This window comes from Schistocerca piceifrons, chromosome 4 (assembly GCF_021461385.2).
Source record: "Schistocerca piceifrons isolate TAMUIC-IGC-003096 chromosome 4, iqSchPice1.1, whole genome shotgun sequence".
Classification (NCBI taxonomy): domain Eukaryota; kingdom Metazoa; phylum Arthropoda; class Insecta; order Orthoptera; family Acrididae; genus Schistocerca; species Schistocerca piceifrons.
The window spans coordinates 406,078,045-406,105,657 of record NC_060141.1 but is presented as its reverse complement, the minus strand read 5'-3'; the positions used below and the strand labels follow the sequence as shown (position 1 = coordinate 406,105,657).

General features: G+C 44.5%; 1 protein-coding gene across 1 annotated transcript in view; it reads right to left on the bottom strand.

The window, feature by feature from the left end:
* The window catches only part of LOC124795871 (photoreceptor-specific nuclear receptor-like), a 254,597-nt gene that overhangs the window by 30,110 nt on the left and 196,874 nt on the right, over positions 1-27,613 (bottom strand). Inside the window, exons 5-6 of the mRNA XM_047259952.1 lie at positions 25,081-25,195; positions 1,473-1,573 (exon numbers count right to left, since the gene is read on the bottom strand). Coding sequence (XP_047115908.1) covers positions 1,473-1,573; positions 25,081-25,195 — 216 coding nt within the window. The remainder of the gene's footprint in view (positions 1-1,472; positions 1,574-25,080; positions 25,196-27,613) is intronic.

Below are 27,613 nucleotides of genomic sequence, written 5' to 3'. Positions count from 1 at the left end.
AGCCGAGGTAATTCGAGCGAGCGACCACTTCACTTGTCACGCCACAGCACATAATCTCCCAGTGGCACCGTAGCTAGCGATACCGGGCGTAAGTGTCTCACCTTTACCTCCTTGAGTGATACAGAAAGGGAATCGGCCAGCGACGTGAATAAAGTCTAGTATTTTTGTCATGCCTCTCCTATTTTTCCTGTTGCTGTTATGGTGGTCTTCAATCTGAAGATTCATTTGATGCTGCTCTCATGAGTCTGTCCTGTGCAAGCCCATTCATCTTTGCAAAGCTACTGCGACCTAATCCACGTGAAAGGGCTTGCTGTACAGAACCTTCGTCTCCAAATACAGTTCTTATCTACGTCTATACTCATACGCACTCAGCAAGCCACGATGGCGGACGGTACCTTCTACCTGTGCTAGTAATTTCCTTGTCTGCTTCATGACTAACTGTCTGCCTCCATACTAGCCCTAATTTTTCTCGTATTGACTTCTTAGTTTTTATGCGAGACGTGCGTTGGTGGCAGCAGAATCATTCTTCAGACGCAAATGCTGGTTCTCTAAACTTTCTCAATAATATTTCGCAAAAAGGACGCGTTCTTCCCTCCACGGATTCACATTTCATTTCACAGAGCATTTCCGTAATACTCGAATGTTGATCGAATCTGTCGGTAAGAAATCTAGCAGGCCTCTGAATTGCTTCGATGTCTTCCTTTAATCCGACCTGGCGAGGATCCCAAATACTGGAGCAATAGTCAAGAATGGGCTGCACAAGAGTTCCATACGCGGTCTCTTTTAAAAATGAGCTACACTTTCCTACAGTTGTCCGAATAAAAAATCGACCATCTGCATTATCTACAACTGACCTAACATTCCCCTCCATAACCAAACTGACTCTTTCTACCGTACTGTGGGCATGTTAATCAGGTACTCCGTCCAGTGTTCTGTTCAATTTTTTCTTTCTAATTTGCTGAATGAGAGGCAGCTCTCGGCCTTTATAAAGTGATATGAAATTAATTGTCCTGTAGGTCTCGCATTATTTACTGTTATATTTCTTTGTAAAGGAACCAGAATAGTGTAATCTATTTCCGAAGGCTTTTATAGCTTCAGCTGTTATTTTATTACAACCCATTGCTTTCCCGTTTTTGAGATTCTTCATCCCCTACATACCTCAACACCTATGATCCACGGTCCATTGCATTTCGTGATCTAGTCTTAGAGTCAGTATCAGTATGACGTCCTCAAGTCCACTTACAAGTGGAGGTAAAAAAGAAAACTAAAGTCTTGTGGCATGAATGCGTAGGAGACCCCGAAGGGCAGGTTCTACTGCGTAATTGCAAAGGTTTTCCCTATCCTTCATACGCGTAGGCACCTTCCCTTCGGGAGGTAATGGAGCTGCGTGCGCAAGTGTATCTGTTGAGTGTAGGTTACTGGAATGGGCATGCGTGCAGTTAGGGAGCAGTGGGGTGGGGTGTGGTACGTACCGTCGTCTGCCTCCTGCTTGGCCGGCACCTCGGCGGGCGAGCCCAGCATGGCGGCGCCGTGGTAGCGCGGGGACAGCCCCATCGCCAGCGACACCGGCGGCCTGCAACACAAGTACACGCTGCCTCACGCTGTACTCGACACGCACCGTGCCAGCAGCCGCGAGCCACGCCAGAGCACTTCACTACAGTACAGAAACTTCGCCAGCGCCAGCACTGCCTACAGCAGCGTGTAATGCAAGTGGAAATGCAGCGAGGGGAGTCAGCGGGTGAGGAGATTAAAGTAGGGCTCTGGATGACACACCACAATTACTGCTGTGTGCTACTGTTATGGATATTCCACGATTACCATTACACACTTCCACAGACTGACACGAAAATGAGATTGCGTGGTTCACAGCCTGTTGCAGCCTTTTTTCTAACTGATGCCATGCTTGGTGTCCCCACTCGCAACCCATACCAGCTCATCCACTTCTCAGTCTTTCTACAGCACTTTCGAATACAATACGAAAACCGGAAAACTCAATCCCAGGACCCCTTATCTTACCCTCTTAGTTCCAATCTAAGTACCCTGGCATTACACCCATAACCCACCTCCCACGCACCAATATGCGTTGTCCATAGTCTCCCTCCATAAGTTCAACTCTGCCACTACTCAACCATGAAATTCGTCCCGACATGTATCCGCCCTAACAATAACGAAGATGATGGTTATAATGATGATTATGCTCATGATGATGGTCATGATAGTGATGATGACGATAACGATAATGATATGTCTGATGGGGCGAACGACACTATGTCCTTAGTGCACCCATAAATATTAGTTATGAGGCACAGAGGTTAAAAGCGAAAAATTCAAAAAACTACAGAATCTCTGATCCCAAAAACCGATGGCGTAAAAACGTGCATCCGCACGCACACGTACACACGCACGCGCGCGCGCGCACACACACACACACACACACACACACACACACACACACACACACACACGCATTGCTCACATACTAAAATCCATTGATGTGTCACTTCTGAAACTCATTTAAAGGAGTAATGGAACAATGAAAATCTAAACTACGACTGCAGAAAGAACTATGTACTGAGAATCGAGGAACACTCTGTATTCAGTTTGTGTGAACCTTACTTTTTCGTAAACAATAGTGCAGAGATCTTTCGGGGCAATATGCGTTTTAGACGAACCATTAAGGACGAATTAATGGCAAATTTATCGTTGCCGGTAATTTTTCGGACTGAAGCAAATGAGATCATCTCAAAATTTAACATAGGTAGACGGAAGAAAGGTCATCGTTTAATAGAGCTCTTGAAGCTGATCATTTTTAGCACTTGCGATGGTATCCTCTACACAATCTTCCTGACATTTATTTAGTAACTGGCGCTTAAAGAAGGACACAATATTTTTGAGATGGAAAGTGCTGGAATGTCCAGTTGACTAAAGTTTCCATGACACAGTTGATGTGGTCACTGAACGTACTTAATGTATTCCCAAAGCCCATGGGCCACGCAGTGCAGTTTGAAGAGCATTTTGCTCTTCATGAATACCTTACGCCATTCACGTGTGAGCAGAGAAAGGCATGGTGTGTTTTAGATCATACTGGTTTATATGAGAATGTAGCAAACGAAACAACGATCAGAAATCACGACACTACGAAAAAGGCAAAGCCAATTCTATCTGCCGGAAATGTTACGGTCAGTGTTTTCTATGCAGCAAAATGGCTACTTTTTATTCGTTGGTTTGCGAAGAGTTTAACAGTAACTACCGAATACTACGCCAATAACCTGTACCAAATGAGATAATTACGCGACAAGATACCTTTATTGCAAAAGAAGAAAACATCTTTCATGGGACAAAACCTAACCACAAAGGCCCCTTATTAATGGCAAAACTGAGAGCTGAATGTTCTTTGAAATTCTGCCTTCAACTTTTCCTACTCTCACATTCGAAGAAATTTATACCCGGAAAAGGCTTTCAGCCCAACGACGAGGCAGTCGTAGACGAGTATTTCGCAGGTCATGCAGAATTGCTCTTTGGGGTGGAATGTGCTCAGTTGCATAAGATGAGAGAAAGTACATTGACCTGAAAAATGACGACGATGATTATGTTTGGTTTGTGAGGCTGTCAATGGCGTGGTTATCAGCGCCCAAACAAATTCCTAATTTTTCACTGTCCAGTCTCGGCATTTTCTTGGATGATGATGAAATGATGAGGACAACACAAACTCCCAGTCCCCGGACGGAGGAAATCCCCGACCGGCCAGGCACCGAACCTGGGACCCTGTGATCCAGGGGCAGCAAAGCTACCCACTAGACCGAGAGCTGCGGACTTAACCTGAAAAGGACTATATCGAAGAATATGAGCATGTTTATTTTTGAGTTACAAAAGATTTTCACTTCCAGAGTGGTAAATATCGCTTGGCATTGTAACTGCTAGAAGTTTAAAAATTTCTATACAATTTCTTTACAGTGTGTGGCAGCAGACGCGCTGTAGTGTGCAAAAATACCCTAATGCTTGTGTGCGGTGATGTTGTAAGATACGTTGTATCTAAATTTAACTGATTATATCTAAAAGGTATTCCTAACTGAAATCGCACTGCCTGACAAAAAATAGTGAAGCACTTAGAAAATATGGTCGGATGTCAATGTAACATCGCACCCGAACACACGATAGGCGGGTACATAGGGAGCAATTGATTGGACTTGTAATTCAAAATTGTTAAGGCTTTCGTGGCCACTTGTAGACAAACTGCCTGTTTGCTGCTGTACCGGGTCCTTTGGCCGACGTTCGTTTCATACTTTTTCCAACGTTTCGCCAGCACGGGTGGCTGTCATTGTCAAAGCTTCACCCTCCATTGCTGGTGGTCGACTGGAGTCGAGCTCGCAGCCGCAAATTATATGTACCTGACGCCCAGTATCCACAGGCTTTTCCGTGGTGATTTCATACTTTTTCCAACGTTTCGCCAGCACGGGTGGCTGTCATTGTCAAAGCTTCACCCTCCATTGCTGGTGGTCGACTGGAGTCGAGCTCGCAGCCGCAAATTATATGTACCTGACGCCCAGTATCCACAGGCTTTTCCGTGGTGATTTCCGGTGCGGCTCTCGCCTTGCTACGTGTAACAGTCGTTCGCTGCAGCACGGGAATCCGGGATCCGTTCACGTTGAGGCTTTCTTTTTTCTTGTTGAAGCTGTTCTCATATTTGTGTATTTCTATGAAGAGCGTTAGATATTGAGTGATCACTATGAAGGACATTGAGATTCCCTCACTCTCGTATGAGACGCGTGATCAGCACCTGCACCTGACAGACTTTGAAAGGGGCCTAAGTTGAGTCTCCAGGAGGCCGGCTGGTCGGATCATGCAGTATCCAGATTTGTGGGGCATTCAGATGTGACTGTGGCCACCTGTTGGACTGCGTGGGAACGTGAGGCCGGCATACTAGTCGTCAAGGTCCCTGTCGGCGTGTTGTGCACCAAACACTTCATAGCCCCTTCGCACCCCCGGCATCCAAAAGACGTAATGGACTCCCTTCAATATTCTGTGTCATCCCGCACCATTGGTCAGAGACTATCAGGAACAGGTCTAAGGGACTGCCATCCCATGCATAGTCCGCCCCCGGTAGCTGAGTGGTGAGCGCGACAGAATGTCAATCGTAAGGACCCGGGTTCGATTCCCGGCTGGGTCGGAGATTTTCTTCGCTCAGGGACTGGTTTTTGTGTTGTCCTAATCATCATCATTTCATCCCCATCGACGTACAAGTCGCCGAAGTGGCGTCAAATCGAAAGACTTGCACCCAGCGAACGGTCTACCTGATGGGAGACCCTAGTCACACGACATCCCATGCATAGGCTGCTGTTAACACCACAACACAAATGGTTGGGTTTGATGTGGTGCTATGATCGGGAAACATGGACTGCCGGTGAATGGCGTCGAATTGTGTTACCGATGAACCGCGGTTCTGCACTACCCCAAAATGGCCATCGTTGACCAGTATGGCGGCGACTTGGGGAGAGGTCCTGTTCTTAAACTGTTTTGGATGGACGCAGCCACGTTACCCTGACGCCATGGTGTGGGGAGTCATCGGGTGTGATACCAGGTCACGACTGGTTGTGGTTGAGGGAACGCTGACAGCACAACGTACTTCACGGACATTCTGCCTCTTCATGTGTTACCTCTAATGCGACAGAATTGTGGTGTCATGTTTGAACTGGACAATGCTGTCCATACTTGGCACGTGTCGCTATGAACTGTCTACCAGATGGTGAAGTACTCCTGTGGCCAGCAAGATCGCCAGGTCTGTCCCCAACAGAACATGAGTACGACCAACATGCCAGAGAGGGTACAAAGTCATACTGCCAATTTCTTTGTAAATCTGACTTGATTTTGTAATCAATGAAATACCGTCACATAGCCTCTCAGACGTTGAAGATTCGTTACGTTTCTCACCTCCCCCCCCCCCCCCCTTCCTCCTTTCGGATGCTTTACTTTTTTTGGGAGGCAGTGTATACGTCCAGTTAACATGACCCGAACTGAAAGGTGACAAATCTATCCCAAAATCGCACATATGGGTAAAAAAATGGTTCAAATGGCTCTGAGCACTATGGGACTTAACATCTGAGGTCATCAGTCCCCTAGAACTTAGAACTATTTAAACCTTACTAATGCGGTCGCGCGGTTCCAGACTGAAGCGCCTAGAACCGCTCGGTCACAACGGCCGGCCATATGGTAAAGTTAAAAGAAATAATGTACTTGTGTAAAGTGGAGTTTTCATTGATACTCTCTTTGCAAGCGCGAAAACCAAAAGAGTTGTAGTATACAGAGCACGAAAGACGTTCCCAGTTGCTTGATATCGATTTACGTGGGCAAACTGCCAAAGGATAGGTGCTGACCGATGCTAGGACGCGCACAGTGCTGGGTGCGATGGCCATTGTGCAGCCATTAGCGGCGATTAGCATGACAAGGGCCGCTTGATCTGGCAGGGGTGGCGGCGTAAGCCGGCCAGGCGCCAGATGAGGCCGCAGCTGGTGGCTGGTGGCTGCTGGTGAGCCCACATGTCTCCCCCTAGCAGCGGCCGGGGGCGGGGGCAGTTATTCTTCCTGCAGTTGTGACACGCGTAATTCTGCAGGCACGCCCATGCCGCGCGAGGATCTGCGTGTCGTAAGTGCAAGATTAATATCGCGCTCGCCGATACCTCACTGCCTTTGTGACGTCGGGGATTACGCCGTTTGCCCTCACCCAAGTGCGTATTATTACCACTGCAGAAGATTTTTACATATATTTCCATTTGTTTGTGTCAGCAAGGCAGTATGTTGACTTGGCTATTGTGGGTATTTCTCCGCATACGGTCGACCTTTCTGTATTAATATAAGCGTGTGCGGTCGTGTTAGTTGTACAAACGTACACCTCTCCCCCTAGTAGTACAGACCGAACGAGGTCGTGGTGATAAAGGCTCTAAGAACTTATTCGTGGGGGGCGGGCTTCATATCCCGATGGGCGATCCATTAGATTTTCAGTAGTTTTCATGAACTTCTTAGCCTGAATTCCGCGGCAGTTCCTTTTAAAAGAATTTGGGTGATTTTTTCCTCCACATCTATGTCTCATTTCGAGCTTTCGCGCAAATTTTACTGAAATCATCAACAATGGGATGTTAAACTCGAAGTTTCCTCTCTTTCCAAGTCATCTATGATATTAAAGGGATAACCCGGGTCACAGCCCCGTTACAGGTTACCTATACACTGAATTGACAAAAGTCGTGGAACAGCGATATCCACATATACAAAAGGATGTAGTATCGCATAAACAAGATATAAAAGGAGTGCATGGGCGAAGCTGTCATTTGTACTCAGGTGACTTGTGTGAAAAGGTGTCCGAGGTGATTATGAATGCACGACGTGAATTAACAGACTCTGAAGGCAGAATGGTAGCTGGAGCTAGCCGCATGGGACCCTCCATTTAGGAAATCGTTAGGGAATTCAACATTTCGAGATTCATAGTGCCAAGAAATAATGTTCAAATGTGTGTGAAATCTTATGGGACTCAACTGCTAAGGTCATCAGTCCCTAAGCTTACACACTACTTAACCTAAATTATCCTAAGGACGAACACACATTCCCATGCCCGAAGGAGGACTCGAACCTCTGCCGGGACCAGCCACACAGCCCATGACTGCAGTACCCCAGACCGCTCGGCTAATCCCGCGCGGCCATTGTCAAGAGCGTGCCGTGAATACGATATTTCAGGCACTATCTATCACCACGGACATCGCAGTGGCAGTCGGCCTTCACTTAACGAACGAGAGCAACTGCGTCTGCATAAATCTGACAGTGCTAACAGACAAGCAGCACTGCGCAAAATAACCGCGGAAAACAATGTAGGACGTTCGACGATCTTCCACTGGGACAGAGCGGCGAAATTTGGAGTTAATGGGCGACGGCAGCAGACGACCGATGCGAATGCCTCTGCTAACACCGCGTCATTGCCTGCAGCGCCACTCTCGGGCTCGTGACCATATCGGTTGAACCCTAGACGACTGGAAAACCGTGGCCTGGTCAGATGAGTCCCGTTTCAGAGCTGATTGTAGGGTTCGAGTGTGGCGCAGACCCTATGAAGCCCTGACCCAAGTTGTCAACAAGGCACTGCCCAAGCTGGTAGTGACTTCATAATAGTGTGGACTACCTTTACATGGAATGGACTAGGCCCTCTTGTCCAAATAAACCGGTCATTAACTGGAAATGGTTATGTTCGGCTATTTGGAAACCATATGTAGTCATTCATGGACTTCATGTTCCCAAATAAAAACTGGTTTTTTAGTGGAGGACACTGCAGCAAGCCGCCGGGATACAATTCTTCGCGACGTTCTGGACAATTCGAACGAATTATTTGGCCACCCAGATCGCCCAACGTGAATCCCATCGAACATTTATGGGGCATAATCGAAAGGTCAATAAAGCCTGCCCAGGCAAAACCTTCGCAATTACGGACGGCTATAGAGGCAACCTGTGTCAATATTTTTGCAGGGGACTGCCAACGAATTAATGTGTCCATGCCATGTCGAGGTGCTGCACTACGCTGGGCAAAGGGAGGTCTTACACGATAGTATAAAGTAGCCCATGACTTTTGTCACCTCATTGTGTAACGCTTCCAGGGGCATCAAAAATCTGATTTTTCGGCGTATCATGCAATTATTGAGCTAATTTAAAAATTTAGAATGCTGCCATAATGTGGTAAGAGCGAATCCACGTGTTAAAAGTCAAACAAAACAAGTTAAGTATTACAGTTAGAAACTGTGTGTATGTCTTGTGGCTGCATAATGCAAGGCGCACAAATTAGGAAGACTTTTTCATCCAGGATTTTAGAATGAGAGCACTTAGCGACTTCCAAAAAACCTTAGACGTAATGTAAAATCTTTACAAAACTCTCTCTCGCTGACATCCCTCACAAAATAAAGACACAGCGCACCACATTTTCGCTTTTCATGCAGTAAAACTGCAGCATCAGTCATGACGTTTTAATTTATTACTAGTTTACTACTAACTTCGTAACACATTTTCCAGACAGTATCCACATATGCTACAGAACGTACGGGTAAAATTATATCATTGTACGACACCTGATTTGGGAGATTTGGCGTTTTACACGTGGAGTCTCGATTCTTTAAAGAATCGGGTGTGATGGTTTACTGGCATAATCGAGTCAGAAGATGTTGAACCGTATAAAAGCTTTCACGTTACCTCTGTTGTGACTGTGATAGAGACCAGTATAAAAAATAACAAATGGTAAACCGAAACGAGCTACAATTTGATGGAATGTCCCCATGTCTTCCACGTCAGTTGTGTGATTTTCATATGACTGAGGCTGCTGCCAGTCTTTCTTTCTCTCTCTTTCCTTTGCTATTGCTTAGCATAGCGTGACATTGTGGGGAAGACAGCGTGCTGCAGTTTTCATTTTCTCTTGCGCTGTGACGTGACGAGAATAATCAAATGTGTGTGAAATCTTATGGAACTTAACTGTTACGGTCATCAGCCCCTGCGCTTACACACTACTTAACCTAAATTATCCTAAGGACAAACACACACACACATACACACACACACACACACACACACACACACACACACACACACACACACACACACACATGCCCGAGGGAGGAGTCGAACCTCCGCCGGGATCAGCCGCACAGTGCATGACTGCAGTGACGTGATGATAAACGTTGTTTGTGGATAATATCACTCATCCCAGTTACAAGCTTTTATATCCTTTAAATCAATAAATTCATAAAAGTATTGCAAACAACTAATTTTCCTGAGCGTACCATTAATTTTTAGGTAGGTGACAGTTTGGAGACCAATGCGTGGTCCTTTACGTAACCTTACAATTAACGTATCATGAGGAACGTTTTCTGTCATATGTATTATAAAGTGATGGAAATATTTCTCATGGCTTCCTCCATCATTTTAGAAGGAGTATTTTATGTATCAGTGCACAGATGATACAGTATTTTTCCGAAAACAGTGGTTTCATAACATTGTTTTATTTGTGTTTAAAATGAATTTATATTTACTTCAAATAAAAAATAAACTTTAGCTGTGTGATTGTTATTTCCAGAAAAGATTAATAAAATTACATGACGTGACTGAAAGCGAAAAAAGTGTATAAAGCACTGTAATACATAGTTAAACATTAATAAGCGTATATTTATGTGTGTGAAACCTTTCGAAATAATTGTAATAACTGTTGTAAATAGACTGAATTGTTCTGTACACTTTATTTCCGTTGTCAGATAGATATAAATAAAAGAACTTAGTACACTTTTAAATAACTTTTGTTCTTACTGATCTTTTTGAAGGCAACGTGTAGTAACAGAGCAACAAAATACTGAAATGTTACCAAGTTAACTTTGTTGCCTCCTTATGTCAGTCATGTTGTCTCGTGAACGAAGTACATTATTCAGAAGAAAATGCTCTTATTTTGAATGACTTAACTGCTCCATTAAACGTGTTTCGCCTTTCGCAATAAATATCGAATCTGTGCTGTTGGAAACACTTTGACAGTCTTCATGCCTTCACTAATAGTATCGGGTGTGTAAAAGACAGTTCCTACTCGGTGTTTCCTCAATATTCGTCCTATTTTCCCCGAGTAGGAACTGTCTTTTGCCCACCCAATAAAGCACGAGAATTATTGGGAAGTATCAAAGACGATCTTGGTTTGCAGAAGCCCGGCATATACCAGATTCCGTGTCAGTGTAGGAAGACTTATATTGGACAGACAGTGCGCACCATCGAAGATCGTCGCCGAGAACATCAGAGGCACACTCGACTTAGGTACCCCAACAAGTCGGCGGTCGCAGAGCACTGTTTGAACATACCAGGATCTTGGCACAGACATCTAAATACTGGGACAGCGTCGTTAGAGAGGCTATTGAATTTAATACTAGGGACGGACGCATTAACCGAGATTGCGGCTATAACCTCAGCAAGGGATGGGGACAAGCACTGAGTCTAATTAAAAAGACACTCAGCAAAGAAAACGAACGGGCGACCAGGGCGGACGAGGCAGTTACACCGACGTCACCACAGACGCCGACGCCAGCCTCTCAGCGACCGCCGACGCGCGGCCGCGGGTGCGGACCGCAAAGAGAGCGCCTCGCAGGGGGAGGGGATTTAGGACGGCCGCCCGCCCTCAGAAGCTCAGTTCGTCAGCGCACCTGACAAGGGCGACATGTCTGATCGCCGAAATATTGTGCCCGTTGGACACTATGGACCGGCAGTACATCCGTGGACTGTTCGAGCATGAAATACGCCGGGAGAAACTGAAGAATCATACAGATTAACCCGTTTGTGAACCACAGAAGCAACTTTTTTATTTAAAAACCTGTAGTTTGTCGTATAGTTTCTACTACGCAACAGTTTTCGTAACATCTCGAATTTTGGAAGGAGAATCAGCATTGGCCGTATTTTTTTGTTTTATTATCCGCAAAATCGATTTTCGGTCACTTAGTGACCCTCCTCAGTGCTGTAATATAGAATTACAATTGGTAGGCACTGGTATCAACAAGCTTAGAGCGCTGAGCACTGAGGATGGTCACTAAGTGACCGAAAATCGATTTTGCGGATAATAAAACAAAAAAAAAAAAAAAAATACGGCCAATGCTGATTCTCCTTCCAATTCTATCCACTATTTGGTCGTGGTACACAGAACACTCCATGGAGTCGCCAATCAATCTCGAATTTTGTTTTACATTGAGACATCACCACCTTGACCAGATAGTTTAAGGAGAAAAACAGCATACCTGCAAGATATCAGCCCCAGCAATCGATCTCACGCCAAAATCTGGCCCATTATTCCGACACAATGCAGTTATGAGCTTGTGAAAGTACAGTTTTAAAACATCCGTGTGCCCGGTTGTTGGTCATTCACCCCACGCCACCACAACCGCCTATTGCCGAGCGCGAAATGCTGTACATTGGAGTGCATTAAGAGGTTCTTGCTCATAATGTCCGTGAACCAACAAGCGATAATGTTTAGTTCACTGTGATAAAGTGCACAGATTGTAGCCTGTAGCTGCTGCCGGTAATCTCTTTGTTGTGAACACTTTCATGTTGCGATTCAGAAATACAGTGTAAATTAGTGAAATGATTGCGTTATTAAAAAGTAGCTTAGCGCTATTTAGTTACTAACACCTCTGTTGCGGTTTATTTTCTTTGAATTTTAAAGCCGGCACTGTTCAAATGGCTCTGAGCACTATGGGACTTAACATCTGAGGTCATCAGTCCCTTAGAACTTAGAACTACTTAAACCTAACTAACCTAAGAACATCACACACATCCATGCCCGAGGCAGGATTCGAACCTGCGACCGTAGCGGTCGCGCGGTTCCAGACTGAAGTGCCTAGAACCGCTCGACCACTCCGGACCGGCACTGTTAAGGTGAAGTGCATTTGCAGGGGACGCTCTGTTCTGTAGCGTGTTTGACTTGATTAAGTTGTTAAACGAAAATCATTGGCTTCATATTGAAAGCATGTGCGTGTGAGGTTGATATATTATGTACTCAATGAACTTAATTCTTTTTCGCGTAAAATAACTTGTATTTCTCGAACAAGATTTCATAACGCGTTGTACAAACGGGTTCATACCCCCTAAGTCCTCCTGTTCCTTTGCCTTCAACGTTCCGTGAATAGGAGGGCGCGGATTGTCACTCCGGTGTACAGTCAGTACTTTGCGCTGGGGCGTCAGGTGGCTACAGTGTTTCGGAGCGAATAACCAACAACCGGTGTGCGCAAAAGTTTTAATAGCTGTGCTTTCGGGTCATAACTGCGTACTATCAGAATTATAGCGCAAATTTTCGCGCTGGATCGATTGCTGGAGCTAAAATCTTGGAAGTGTGCTATCTTCTCCTTAAATTATGAGGTTAAGTTGGTGATGTTCCTTTGTTTTCTCGCTTTGTGTCGGTTTGGTTATAAATCTTTTCTCCTCATTTACACAAATACAAATACTGGAGCAGACATTTTATGGACTTATACCTGACTTCCAAACAACAGCAGAAGTTTTAAGCAAATTATCGCCCAAGTGGCCCATACTAGCTGCCGTTCCCATACCTCATATTTAAGCTACGTTTTCTTGCTTGTTTTGACGTATATATGAAAATAAGTTGTCCTAAGCAAATACTTAATGGACTGTGGGTGTCTACTGCTAATAAAAAGGAGGAGGGAGGAAGATTAGGTTTAATGTCCTGTTGATGACAAGATCGTTGGTGACCGGGTACAAGCTCAAATTGGTGGACGAACTCGGCCGTATCCCTTTTTAAAGGAACCATCCAGTACTTTGCTTTTAAGTGATCTAAGGACCTAAATCTGTATGGGCGGACGGGGATTAGAACTGCTAATCTCCCGAGTGAGTCGATTGTTTTTCCATTGCACCACTCTCTGGGTTATTAAAATCGAGCACTATTACTGCAGGTTTAAATTTAACCAAGCACGCTTACCGAATGATAAAAACCTATGTTTAACTAATATAACAGCTCTTTAATGCATATTTAATTAAAGTAATTAACCAATTAATTTATACTGCACTTCCTGCTTTGCTGGAATTTGTAATTCGTTTAAGATCTGTCTCCATTCAAATTAGATATATTGCGGAAGGAACGTCGTCTAGTTTCATTATATTCCTTTGATGCAGATTTCGTAACTGATTTTTAAATAGGTCACATAATTCTTTGGAAGGAAATATCCTGGGCTTGTAGTAATTATTTCATATAATAATTTGGGCAAATGATGGTAAAATAAGGTACGAGTTTGGGAAGTCACGCTGTTTCAGTGAGGAATGGCTCGATCTACACACCATCTTAGTAATTACATTTGCCAAATAAGAAGTTTTAGTTAAGAAGCAAAAAGTGAATCAACAACTCAATGTTTGACGAAACAGTACCGAGTTCAGTGCAACCACTCGACTATTCACTTATGAGACCGACGCGGCGTGGAGACTGCAGCCGTGTAGCGACAAGGTCACGCCTGCGGCGCTCTTCCCTTTAACGTCGCAGCAGACAGCCCTCAACAGCCGTGTTTTGCACGGGAAGCCTGAATACATTCCTACGGCAGTGCAGGAATTGAGTCTTACAAAACTACCATATCAAAACTCTATCGCGCGTACGAACATGAAAGCAGGAGCTGCAGAAAACATGCACCTCGTGATGACGTATGAAGCTTCGAAACACGTAGTACACTGACGGAAAAAGGTGCCAGACCAAGAAGAGACAAAAGTATCCATTTAGGAACTGAGCCGAACGGGATCATTTTGTCGAGCTTTTGAGTCTGTTGTGAGTACCAACAGCGCCTGGAAGCACGGGAGTAGTGCGACATAAACGAAAGTTCGTAGGCGTGTTTCTACATCTGAAAGATTATGTCTGTTCAAATTTCGCGCCAGTCCAACGAGAGTGGCGCTATTGGTTTGCCTTAAATACACGCTGTAACGGTCTTGAGCGCTGAGACTGGTCGTGGTGGGTTGATCTTTGTCGAGAATGCCTTTAAGGCGACAAAGACACCCTTATCAACACCTCACTGATATTGAACGTGGTCATGTAACTGGGCTATGAGAAGCTGCAGGTTCCTCCTCCGATGTTGCAGAAAGACTTGGCAAGAATGTAGCCACTGTACATGACTGCTGGCAATGGTGATCACGAGAATGTACGGCTACAAGAAGATCGGGCTCCGGACGGCAACTTGGCACTACCGAGAAGGAAGATCATCGTGTTCGCTGTATGGCTCTGGCGCATCGTGCTGCATCAGTTTGAGCAGCAGTTGGCACCACAGTAACACAACGAACTGTCATAAATCGGTACCAAATCACCGCCGTTTGCGACTTCACTGGTGTCAAGCGAGAGCCCGTTGGAGGGCAGGGTGGAGGTCTCGTGTTTTGTGATGAAAGCTTTTTCTGCCTCGGTGCCGGTGATGGCAGTGTGTTGGCTAGATGGAGGCCCCTTGAGATCCTGCAACGAACCTGTCTGTGTGGTAGGCACACCGGGCTTACACCTAGAGTTATGGTCTGGGCTGCGATTTCGTATGAGAGCAGAAGCACTCTCATTGTTATCCCACGCACCCTGACTGCATATTTGTACGTTAATCTGGTGATTAAGCTGGTGATCCGACTGCATTCATAACAGCATTTCAGGGGTGTTTTCCAACAGGATAATTCTCATTGTTATCCCACGCACCCTGACTGCATATTTGTACGTTAATCTGGTGATTAGGCTGGTGATCCGACTGAATTCATGAACATAATTCCTGGGGTGTTTTCCAACAGGATAACGCTCGCCCACACAAGGCTGTCGTAACCAAACATGCTCTACAGTGTGTCGACGTATTGCCTTGGCCTGCTCGATCACCAGATCTGTCTCCAATCGAGCAAGTGCAACAGGCATGGATCACCACCATCCCACAAACTGAGATCCGACACTTGTTCAACATAATGCATGCAGATTTGCATGCTTGCATTCAATATTCTGGCAGTTACACCGGTTATTAATGTACCAGCATTTCACATTTGCAATGGCTTACATCGCGTTTACATTAACCTTTGATCTTGCAATGTTAATCACCTAAATATGTTACCTAGACAAATATATTCCCGAAATTTCGTTACTCTACATTAATTATTTCTTAGTGTTGCAATTTTTTCCGTCAGTGTATGAAGTTAGTACACTAAATGGGGAGTTGTTATAATGTACAAATTGTTGTTTTTCTGTAAACCAAGTAATTTATAATTTGATAAAAGAGGACGAAGCTACTTAATAAACTTTAATATGGAATACAAAATGCTGTTTAAAAAGGCTTCTCATACAAACAAATATATTCTGTAGATTTAAAACTCAAGTTAGATCCAAAAAAAGAGAAAAACAGGGGAAGTCCTGTATCAGCCAGATTAACGACAAGTTCTTTTATAGGCCAAGAGCAGTATCCTGCACGACTGATTCCCTGGATCTACTTCAGCGGCAATGTTAACCGAAATCGAAGAGACGACAATGAGAGGAAGCGTCTCTACTTTTTTAATTTTATGCAGAATATTGATAACAACACAAGAGTAAACTGAAGAACCTAACCAACTTCACACGTTTGTATAACGTTCTTCTGCAATGCATAATCACACTAACGCAAAGTGTGCCAAATGCATTGGAGCGAATCGACCAGAGTTTATATCGTACAAAGCCACGAAAACGTTTATGGAACGAATGAGAAAGTCATGTGGCCAAAAGAAAGCTAATAAGCTCAACGGATAAGATATTATAGTGCACATCTGTCGCTTTGGAGGCATAAAGATGGTATTGAAATGGCACCATACATACGACTATCCACTTTAGGGGTGACCTGCTACTTTTGGTCAGAGTGGGTACCAACACAAAGTCCGCCTCCTTAACTAAGTGGTCAGCGCGTCTGACTGCCACGCAGCGGGTCCGCGTTCGATTCGCGGCCGGGTCGGAGTTTTTCTCCGCTCGGAGGCTGAGTATTGTATTGTCCTCATCATCATTTCATCATCATCGACATGCAGTCTCCACCTCTCCCCATGCCATTGCCGTACTTTTGGTGCCCTGAAGAAAGACATTGCTCACAGATTGCCAAGATTTTTCATCTACGCTACAAAAGTTTCTTTGAAAAGACTTGCACATCCTTCATACAGTCCCGATATCTCTCTATTTGATACCCATATTTTTGGAGCCGTAAAGAAAGACATTCGTAACTGTCGATTTGAGTCAAACGAAGAGGCGCATGCCTGGATACAACCATGGTTCCGTAGCAGCCGCAAATATTTTTCCATGAAGGCGCCGACTATCAAGTCTCACAGTGATAACTGTGTTAACAATTATGATGATTACTCCTGAAATAATTAACAGTTTACTTATTGTTTTCCGTGTCGTTTTCACTTGACTGCCCTTTATATAGAGGGTTAAAAATTCCCAAATTATTTAGTCTGTAAACTGAGCAAGAAGCAAAGGAAAATAGTAAATAAATCTATAAAGGGAACTGAAGTTCACGGAAGGGAAAAGCTTTGAGGTTCGCCGATGACACTGCAGTTCAGTGAGATACGATAAAGAACTACTAAGACTAGTTGAACGGAACGGATACTGTCTTGAAAGGAAGTATAAGACGAACGCCAAGAAAAGTAAAATAAACGTAACGCTGAGTAGTGGATTTAAATCAGGTGATGCGTGGGAAACTAGAAAGTATGACATAGAACTTAGTGGAACAGTTTTGTAACTTGGGGAGAAAAGTGACTGACGACGGAAGAAGTAAAGAGGGTGTAAACAACTGGAAATAGCAAGAAAAGCTCTCCTGAAAAAACAGACATTTATTTAACATCGAATGCAAATTTATGTGTTAGGAAGTCTTTTATGAAAATATTCCTTTGGACTGCAACCTTGTATGGAACTGCAACGTGAACGATTAACAGTTCAAACAAGAAGAGAGTAGAAGCTTTTACAATCTGGTGCCATAGGAAGAATGCTGAAGATTAGATGCATAGAAGAGTAAATAATGGACAAGTACTGAAGTGAATTGAACTGTGGGAGTGGGGTAAAAGCTTTATGGTAAAACTAGCCTAATAAACACTACTCACGGATTAGATCTGTTCCGAATGGCCGACTGCCGCCTTCAAGGCAGTACGGGGAGTCATCTGTGATAGTGGGGCAGGTGACCAGCATGTCGCTAATCCTCTAGTCCTTATTGCCTATAGATCAATCCTCATCGTGCCGCTGCCTTTTTATTCAAACAGCCCCTTATTTGTCCCCATGATGTTGAGTGGACCCTGTTCCAGACCTCAGAACTCTCTACTTCAGAGAAAATCGAAAGAAGAACCGGGAATCGAACCGGAGACCTTCCGAACCAAAAGCAACGATGCTAACCATTTGGCTACAGAGGCGGTCTAACGTGCATAATGGAAAGGATATTTTGAAAGGCACATCATAGGCCACAAGGAATAGAGAATTTGTTATTAGAGGGGGATAAGCGTGTGTAGTGGCGGGGACACGATGGACGAGGATTAAAAAACGTTGTAGATAGAGATTAAGGGGTGAATACAGTAAGCAGTTTCAGATGGCGGCAGCGTGCGGTATTTGTACAGATATGAAAACAATTGCACAAGGTAGACTACTGTGAAGAGTTGGAGCAGATCAGTTTTCGGACTGATGATTACAGCAACGAGGATGGATACTAGAGCTAGGCAGGTGTGCATACCACAGATACAAAGCACCTGGCTCACAGCCAAGAGTGTACTGAGGATCTGCACTAGGGTAGACGGATGAGCCGATTGGGGGAAGGGTGTGTGTGTGACGAGGGGGTAGAGGGAGGGGCATACCTCTTCACGACAAAATGTTCTGGGAACAGCTGCTACTAGTCAGCATCCAATATATGGTAGGCCTATGGTACGCCTATCTGTGTGTCGAGGCGGGATTCGAGTTCGGTCTGTGAAGATCATTATTCTCTGGGATGGGTCAGCTGTCCCCACCCCCAGCCCATCCTCCGGGTACGCCCAAACTCGTAACCCGAGGAGGCAGTATCAGCGCGTGCCACGGCTAAGAGCTGGCAGCGGCGCCGTGTTTGTCGGCGTCGCTTAAAGCCGCGACAGGCAGACAGGTCGGCTTGAAGAGTGCCTTTGGTCGCTGACGCGTGGCGCGCGTCCGTTTTCCAGCCGGCCAGCCCGCGACATCTTTGACGCCGCGTCAACAAGCACCGTGGCAAATGTTGCCGCTGACGTCAATGGGCCAGCTGAATCAATAGCTCTGCACCTGTCTGGCTCGCGCCTCGCCGTCTGACAACAGCCGGCGGCGCGACATCGGGAGCCGCGCATTACGTTTTCAACTTTTCGCGGATAATTTAATACCAACACTCTCTATGGACACAATTATGAAGCAATAAAGACAAAAAATTATAAATGTTACATTTGTGTTACTTTAGGGTCACAATAAACATACATTGATAAATAATACATTAATCATGTTTATGTCATATATTTTCTTACGTTAGGCATTTAAGGATATAAATGAATTAAATTTTGGCTTGTGAATAATTACATATATACTTTTCTGACATATAAAAATATTTAAGAATTTGAAACTTTTGATCTTCATAGCATTTGTTCTTTATGATAGTCCAGTAAAGAGTTCCTTTTATTCTCGATGCACAAATTAACATTACATTTCTCGTAGATAATTGATGAATTACTTTGCAGTTTGGCATCTTCCACGTACCTCTCTTTTCAGACACAACTGGCCAATGTGCAACATTGTCCTGACGAACAACCTTTTTGGTAATTGGATTTGATGCATGCCGTATTTTCTTCTTCTTTGGATATTCAGCATCTACACTTGAAGATCTTCCCTTCTCTCTGCCGGCCGCTGTGGCCGAGCGATTCTAGGCGCTTCAGTCCGGAATCACGCTGCTGCGGTCGCAGGTTTGAATCCTGCCTCTGGCATGGATGTGTGTGATGTCCTTAGGTTAGTTAGGTTTAAGTAGTTCTAAGTCTTAGGGGACTGATGACCTCAGATGTTAAGTCCAATCGTGCTTAGAGCCATTTTTGAATCTTTCTCTCTCCCACTTACGTCCTTGTTAATTTTGCACAGGGCATCAGCTTTTCAGCTTTGAACTGACGAAGAGGCCTCGCCATATTTTTGGGTACACGAAGAGAGTCAGTGCCTCCTGTGCAACAGCCATGCATTTACTACCATCATATCAAGGAACCGCACTTCTTTGGCCTGATGTTGATTCTGTATAATGCAATTAGTGAATCTAAAACATCCACTCTTTGTAGAGAAGAAAAATTGATGGACAGTGAACTTGAGGTTGTTCTTCGGCCTTCTGTCCTTTCTGTTGAGCTTAGTTAGTGGTATCACTAGAAGAGGCACTGATGAAACAGTCACCGCGGTCTCACGACCGGCAACACTCCTCTTCTTTCCATAATACACTGCAGGATTCATCATCTAAAAAAAGAACAGTTTGCTTGAGAATGCCTAAATTGCCAAATTTGGAACGTTTAAAGAAAGTCTCACAAATTACGGAATAATGCCTACAATAATGATTTTGTCTCCAGATTATTCTCGCAGTGCACTTCCTATAATTTTAGTCTGAAGCGTTATGAATCTGCTACGCACGACGACGGCGAGAATGCGCACCCCGCTATGCAGATGCAGCAACGTATCGTAAGCGTTACAAATTTGTCGAACTTGCTCATAGAGGGTTAATACCAACACGATTCATCCCTATTCCTCTCCCATTTACCAAAGATGTACATCTTATCATCGTATTCGTGGCCATCAACGTAAAATCGAATAAAAGCGATACATATTAAGCTAATTTCAGAAGTTCCTCAAGGAAGTGTGGTACGGCGTTCCTTTATACGATACATTTTTTTTTGGAGGTGTCTTCAGTTTAATGACTGGTTTCATGCGGCCCGCCAATACATTCATCTCAGAGTAGCACTTTACCCTCCACTGCTCCTTCTAGTACCATGGAGGTTACTCATGGTGTCTTACCACATATTCTATCGTCCTGTCCCTTCTTCTAGCCAATATTTTCTACATGTTTATATTTTCGCCGATTCAGCGTGGAACTTCCTCATTTCTCAATAAACCATTCCACCTAATTTTCAGTATCCTTCTGTAGCATCACACGGCAACCACTTCGATTCTCTCCTTCTCAGCTTTCCCCATAGTCCATGATTCACTACCATATAATGCTGTGCCCCAGACGTACATTCTCGGAAGTTATTTCCGCAATGTAAGAACAATGTTTGATACTGGTAGCCTTCTTTTGGCCGAGAATACCCTCTTTGCCTGTGGTAGTCTGCTTTTTATGTCCACCTTGCCTCATCCGCCATGAGTTATCTTACTTCCAAAGCAGCAGAGTTTCTACACTTCGTCTACTTCGTGGTCCCCAGGTGTGTTGTTAATTTCAGCACTAATCTCATTTCTGATTCTCCCCATCGTTTTCGTCTTTTTGCGATTTAATGTCAGCCAATACCATGTGCTCAACAGACTGTTCATTTCGTTCAGTATGTCTTCTAGTTCTTTCTTGCTTCTACTGAGGATAACAATGTCATCGGCGAATCTAATTGTTGATATTATTTCATCACTAATTTTAATGCAACTCTTGAACCTATGATTTATTTCCATCATTGCTTCTTCGATGTACAGATTGAACAGTAAGGGAGGCAGGCTGCATCCTTGTAATACACCCTTTTTAATCAGAGTGCTTTGTTCTTGGTTTTCCATTCTTATTGTCCCTTCTTTGTTCTTATACATATTTTCATGTCAAAATCACAATCAAATCCAAATCTAAAGACAGGGTCGTCAATGAAGTACAACATTTAAAACTGAAACACATTTATTACCGACACAAACATGCACCCAGAACAGATCTGACCTCCTGGGCGGAGAGCGCAACTGTTTATGCAAACATGGAATAGAATATACAAACACTACAAACATAAGATATTTATGGAACCGTCCAGAAATGAAAAATACTGAGTAACAAATAACTGTTGGTAGTCTGGCATGGACTGGCCACTCACAACACGGCAACTAGCGACGCTAACAGCTATGTTATATCACACGTGCGGCAGTGTCGTATATTACCCGTATTTTCCTGTAGCTTAATCCTATTTTTCTGAGAATGTCGAACATTTTGCACAATTTTAGATTGTAAACACTATTTTTAGGTCGACAAATCTAATGAATGTACCTTGATTTTTCTGAAATCTTGCGTCGATTATCAAGCGCAACGTCATAATTGCTTCTCTGGTGCCTTTACTATTCCTAAAGCCAATCTGATCCTGGTAAAACCGATCCTCAGTTTTATTTTCCACTCTATTGTGTATTATTCTTGTCTAAAACTTTGATGCTGATTGTACGATAGTTTTTGCACAGATCCACTCATGCTATCTTCGGGCTTGTGTGGATGATGTATTTCCGATAGTCGGGTGCTATGTCTCTAGTCTCATACAGTCAACTCACCACCATGAATAACTACAATACAATATGATATTGCAGTGCCTGTGTTGTTTCAGAAGTTTGATGCAGTGTTCCTTCGGAAATATATGCATGTCAGAAGGACAGTCACTGCGGCGAGTTGATTGACGACGTGTGGAAGTTTGGATCTGGCCGTGAGTAGCGCACGGATAGCCAAATGGTAAGGCGACCGCTCGCGATAAGCGGTAAATCCGAGTTCGAGTTTCGGCACAAATTTTCGTTGTCGTCATTCCATTCTACAGCAGATGGTTGTCCTTATTCGCAATTGCGTATACATTTAATGTACTTCATAACGGCAGTAGTCGACGCAATGCATGCGTGCGCGCATGTCCAAAGGAACTTTGTATTGTAATCAGAATAACACAGGCGCTGCAATATCCTGTCGTAGCACTGAAATGTTCAAAGTAACTCACATTCTGCACTACCTTCCTATTTATAGCTAATCCTTCCCATATTCGTCCCACCAGAAATCCTTATCGTCTTTCCATTTCATTCCGCTGATTCCAACTGTGTTTAGATTGTGCCTATGCATTTCAGATTTTCTAGCTCCCGTACCACATTCAAATTTCTGATATTCCACGCTCTGAGTCGTAGATTGTTACCCTTTGTTTGGTTTTTCAATCTTTTTCTCATGGTAACCTCCACTTTGACAGTCCTGTCCCGGAGATCCGAATGGGGCACTAATTCGGAATTTTTTGTTAATGGAGAGATCTTCGTGTCACCTTTTCAAGTACAGGTCACTGTTGATACACATAGCTTTTTATGCAGTAGTTTCCACTGTCTTCTGTGAGATCATTCCGTCGGTCACTGCCGATTCTTCCGCCTTTTAAGTGCAGTTTCCCACTTCACGAGTAAGAGGATGCCCAGAGTTTCTTTCCGCTCCTGCGCCTCTTTGACAAGAAAGTTCGCAGAAAGAAGAGGGACTGCTTACGTCGGAAGTCTTTGGCCGCCATTGCTAATGCTTTTTATTCAAAATTTAAGCAATAGCTGGGATCGAAACCGAGACCGAGGACGTTTCTATCACTTGTCAAAGGCGCTACGCCCCCTTTTTAAATTTGTACCGTTAGACAACGGTGTATAGCAAGTGATGAAGTGCATAACGTCGGAAGCATCACGAGTCTGTTGGTACACAATGCTGTCGTCTGTAGGAAGGTTGCTACATCAGAAGACTGTAGACAATTGCAGGAAGATCTCCAGAGGAGCAGAGGTTTGTGCAAGGACTGACAACTGACGCTTGGACGTAAATAAGTGTAAAGTACTCCGCATAAATAGGTGAAGAAATAGACAACAAGTCGATGTCAGTCTTGATGACAGATCAAGGGAAGCAGCAACTATCATAAAATAGCTAGGAGTGATCGCCAGGAGCGACCTAACGTGGGACGACCACATGAAACAAACAGTGGGAAAAGTAGATGCCCGGGTGTGATTAATTGGGAGAATCTCAAGAAAACTTAAGCCATCTACGAAAAAAGTTGCTTACAAAATACTTTTTGACCAGTTCTTGAGTACCGTTCATCAGTTTGGGACTCTTACCAAGAAGAGTTAATGAAGACGACGGAGAGTACCTGGCGAAGAGCGGCACGTTTCATCACGTAATCATTTAGTCGGTCCGAGAGAATTGCGCAGATACTCAACAAATTCCAGTGGCAGACGCTACAGGGGAGACGTTGCGGATCGCGGAGAGGTTTACTATTGAAATTCCTAGAGGGTAAGTTCCGGAAAGAGTCGGACAACGTACTACTTCGTCCCGCAAACGTTTCGCGAAATGACCACAAAGAGAAACTTTGGGCTAATACGGAGATTTACCGACCATCATTTACCAGTCGCCACTCGCGAATCGAACGGCAACGGCTAAAACATAGTGGAACCAGAAGTACCCTCTGCCACACACTGCATGGTAATCTGCGGAGAGTAGACGTACATTTCACGTAAGGACCGATGTAGATGTAGACGTTTAACTGGCAACTCTCGACACAGAGGCAGGCGAATATAATGTGAATATAATGTGAAAGAAATTTTCATCGCCAGTATGCGACCAGACAGGGAGGACGAAGAGGTGGCTGTGTAGTGGTAGCCTTTTGTCAATGCCCGGCGTTAAATCCGAAACTTTTGAACTAGAGACTCATGCACTGGGCCATTTGACATTGGTGGTGCGTTCGTAGGGTAGGGGACCTCTAGCCCTGCAGCCACTTTCGAACTATTTGAGAGGGGAAACTATATGCCGGTACCTCATTTTATCCTCTCCCTTCATTTCATTTCGATTGTATGCACTACGACACAAATAGAACACTACTCAGGACAAACGATCATCACATTCGTCGACGCGACACACGTACATATTTTACACATACTATTAGCGATCAAGGTGGCACAATAACTCGCAAATTAAAATCTGGTGCTAATTACTGACAGCTAATTGTCAAACACTATTAATGATTTTTGTAAAAGCCAGCATGTTGTATACAACAACATTGAATGAGTTACGGACTTTTATCATATCCCCCAAAAATTTATCATCCCCCCATGACTGGTGTCATCTGCAGTGAGTGCACAATGAACGGCGACTTGTATCTAGACATATTGAGTAAAACGGCTACACTTAGAGTTCTGACTCTAGTTGACACATTAATGAGCACCTCCACCAACATAGAGACAGCTCCCACTCAACCAGCAACGAGGGTGAATGACAGTTTGGATGTTGAGTGTTCTGTCCATTGGATTAGCCAACATGGATCAATTTAACGGTCTCCACACTTCACAGAGTTCGGCCCCCTCGACATCTTCCAATAGGACTACCTGATGGCCACAATGTACCAAGAGAAGATACAGGATGTGAGCAGCGTCAAGTGAGAGGTATGGTAAGAACGAAACGAAATTCGTTTTTTATTGAAATGATGTCCTGTTCTTCAACTTTAGTTATTTTGATCATCAAACCAAATGTTTCGGTGTGTGGCTGTTTCTGGACCAATCTGTCATACTTAATTCTACTGGCAGTATGCTAGATATTTGGTGCACATCCGAGCATTGCTACACAAATGTCTCGCAGCGCGTCCGATAGGCAAGAGCGAGAGAGCGGGAGGCGGTACTCACCCAAAGACGCCGACGGCGACGGCGGCCTCCCTGAGGGCGCGCTCCTGGTCCATCTCGACGAGCGCCTCGGGCCGGATGGTGGCCGTGTTGCGCGGCTGCCGCTCGTTCTGCACGGCTGCGCACACAGACAGGCACACCAGCGCTGCAGCGCGCCTTCAACTCTAACCGTCTCAACACAACACACTACACTCATCAGCATCAGTTTCCGGACCTAAGCATAGTGGTCCACAAAAGATAAAGACACAGTCACAGTCTGATGACACAAAATGGGAGTACACTGTTTGATCGTACTTATGTATCACTATGTAATTCGGAATTGGGTACTATATGTCACGAGCGGCGGTCCTACCAGAATAAAAACAGACGGGGAGTGTTGCGTTGTCAGGAGTGAATCAGTAACAGCAGAAGCGATCGGTCAGAAGAGCTTACTCATTTCCACTGTGGACGAGTCACTGGATGTCACCTGAGTAACAGATTCATCAGAGATATTTCAACCCATCTAAAAGTGTCCAAGTCGACTATTGATGATTGGATTGTGAAGCGGAAACACGAAGGAACAACCACAGCTAAACCGAGACCAGCATTGACGGACACGTACCGTCTGGTATTTCGGGCGGCGATTATAAGAAAAACGAATGAAATCAGCGGAAGTTCTATCAGCAGTCCGGATAGTACACTGACTATGCTCATGGAGTCAAAAAAAGCGATATCACGGACGAGCAGCTCCTCAGAAGTACACATTTCTGTGGTCAGTGAAAAGCATTATTTTTGATGGTGTGAAGAGCAATGGGTGACTGGTAACAAGTGACTTACAGCTCGGAATTACGCTATGTGTTGTGGCAATCCGACTGAAGAGTTTGGGTGAGACGAAGGGCTGGAGAACGTTACCTGCCATCATCTGCAGTGCCAGCAGTGCAGTACGGAGGAGGTGGTGTTCGGAATATGGGTGTTTTTCGTGGTTATGGTCTGATTCCCTTATTACACTCGAGAAAACGCTACACGAGCAAGTATATGAACACACTTTACAGCATTGCATACTACGCCCATTAGAGCAACACTTGACATGATAATTGTTTGTATCAGCGTGACAATGCTCTGTTTCATAAAGCATCTGTGAGGCGATCTTATGGACAATATCATTCCTGAAATATATTGATCTGCTCAGAGTCTCGTCTTGAAAACAGTGGAACACCTTTGGGATGAGCTGCAACGTCGACTTCGCTCCAAACGTCACGGTCCATCACTGCCTTCTGTGGTTTCGGCTCTTTAGGAAAAATGGGCTGCCATTCCTCCAGAGACATTCAGGCACCTCATTGAAAGTGTCCCCAACAGACTGCAAGCCGTCTTAAAGGCAAGGAGTGGACGCACCCTTATTATTGTCCATTAATAGGTGTGCGGATACTTTCGATCAGATAGCGTACAAATTTGGATCCCCTGTACCACTCCGCAAGTCGCTGTTCGCTGTACGGTTTTTCATATAATGATTCTATTGGAGGGCAGTGTTAAAATTGTAAGAACACAAAAGCACAGTCACACAAGAAACAAGAAACAGCTTCCTCTGCGAATGGGACATGGTACTATGGGACTCTAGGGGATGAGTGGCGCGTTGGGGGGAGGGGGGTGGGGGAAGGGAGTGGATGGAGTATGAGGAAATATTCCCCAGCAAATCATAGCATTGCATGAAAAAGTCACGGTTTATTTGGCCGTATAACTTGTTTTCAATATGACGTGCCACGAAATTTGCCTGTAGATCCAATATGCATACTGGTGTTGTTGATCACATCACAATTAAGTAACAAAAAAACAATATGTCATACTAGCTGACCAAGGGAAGACTGCGTGTAGACGAGCTTTCCAGAAGATAGAAACAGTCTGGCTTTCGTCTTTCCTGGTGAAGCCTATCCTGTCACACTGACTATGTGATTGGTACGAGGGCGCTCTGAAAAGTAATACCTCCGAATTTTTTGTGTGAAAACTCTTAAAGCTTTTTAAATGAAACAAACGTTTTAACATTCTACATATTTATGCTCTATGTTCACATATTTATTTCCTAACTTGGACCGAGCGAGGTGGCGCAGTGGTTAGACACTGGACTCGCATTCGGAAGGACGACGGTTCAATCCCGCGTCCGGCCATCCTGATTTAGGTTTTCCGTGATTTCCCTAAATCACTCCAGGCAAATGCCGGGATGGTTCCTCTGAAAGGGCACGGCCGACTTCCTTCCCCATCCTTCCCTATTCCGATGAGACCGATGACCACGCTGTCTGGTCTCCTTCCCCAAACCAACCAACCAACCAATCCTAACTTGGTCATTCTGGCGACTAACACATTTCTCCCAACGAGAGTTCAGTTTGTTAACACCGTCACTGAAGAGTGTTTGATTTTGTTGACGGAGCCATAATCTCACGTCTCCTTCCACGAGTTCATCACCATCAAAAGAAAATCGTGGAAGGTGTTCCTTACGTTTTGGAAACTGATGAAAATCGGATGGAACCAAGTTTGAACTGCATAGAGGATGATCGATGAGAGTGAA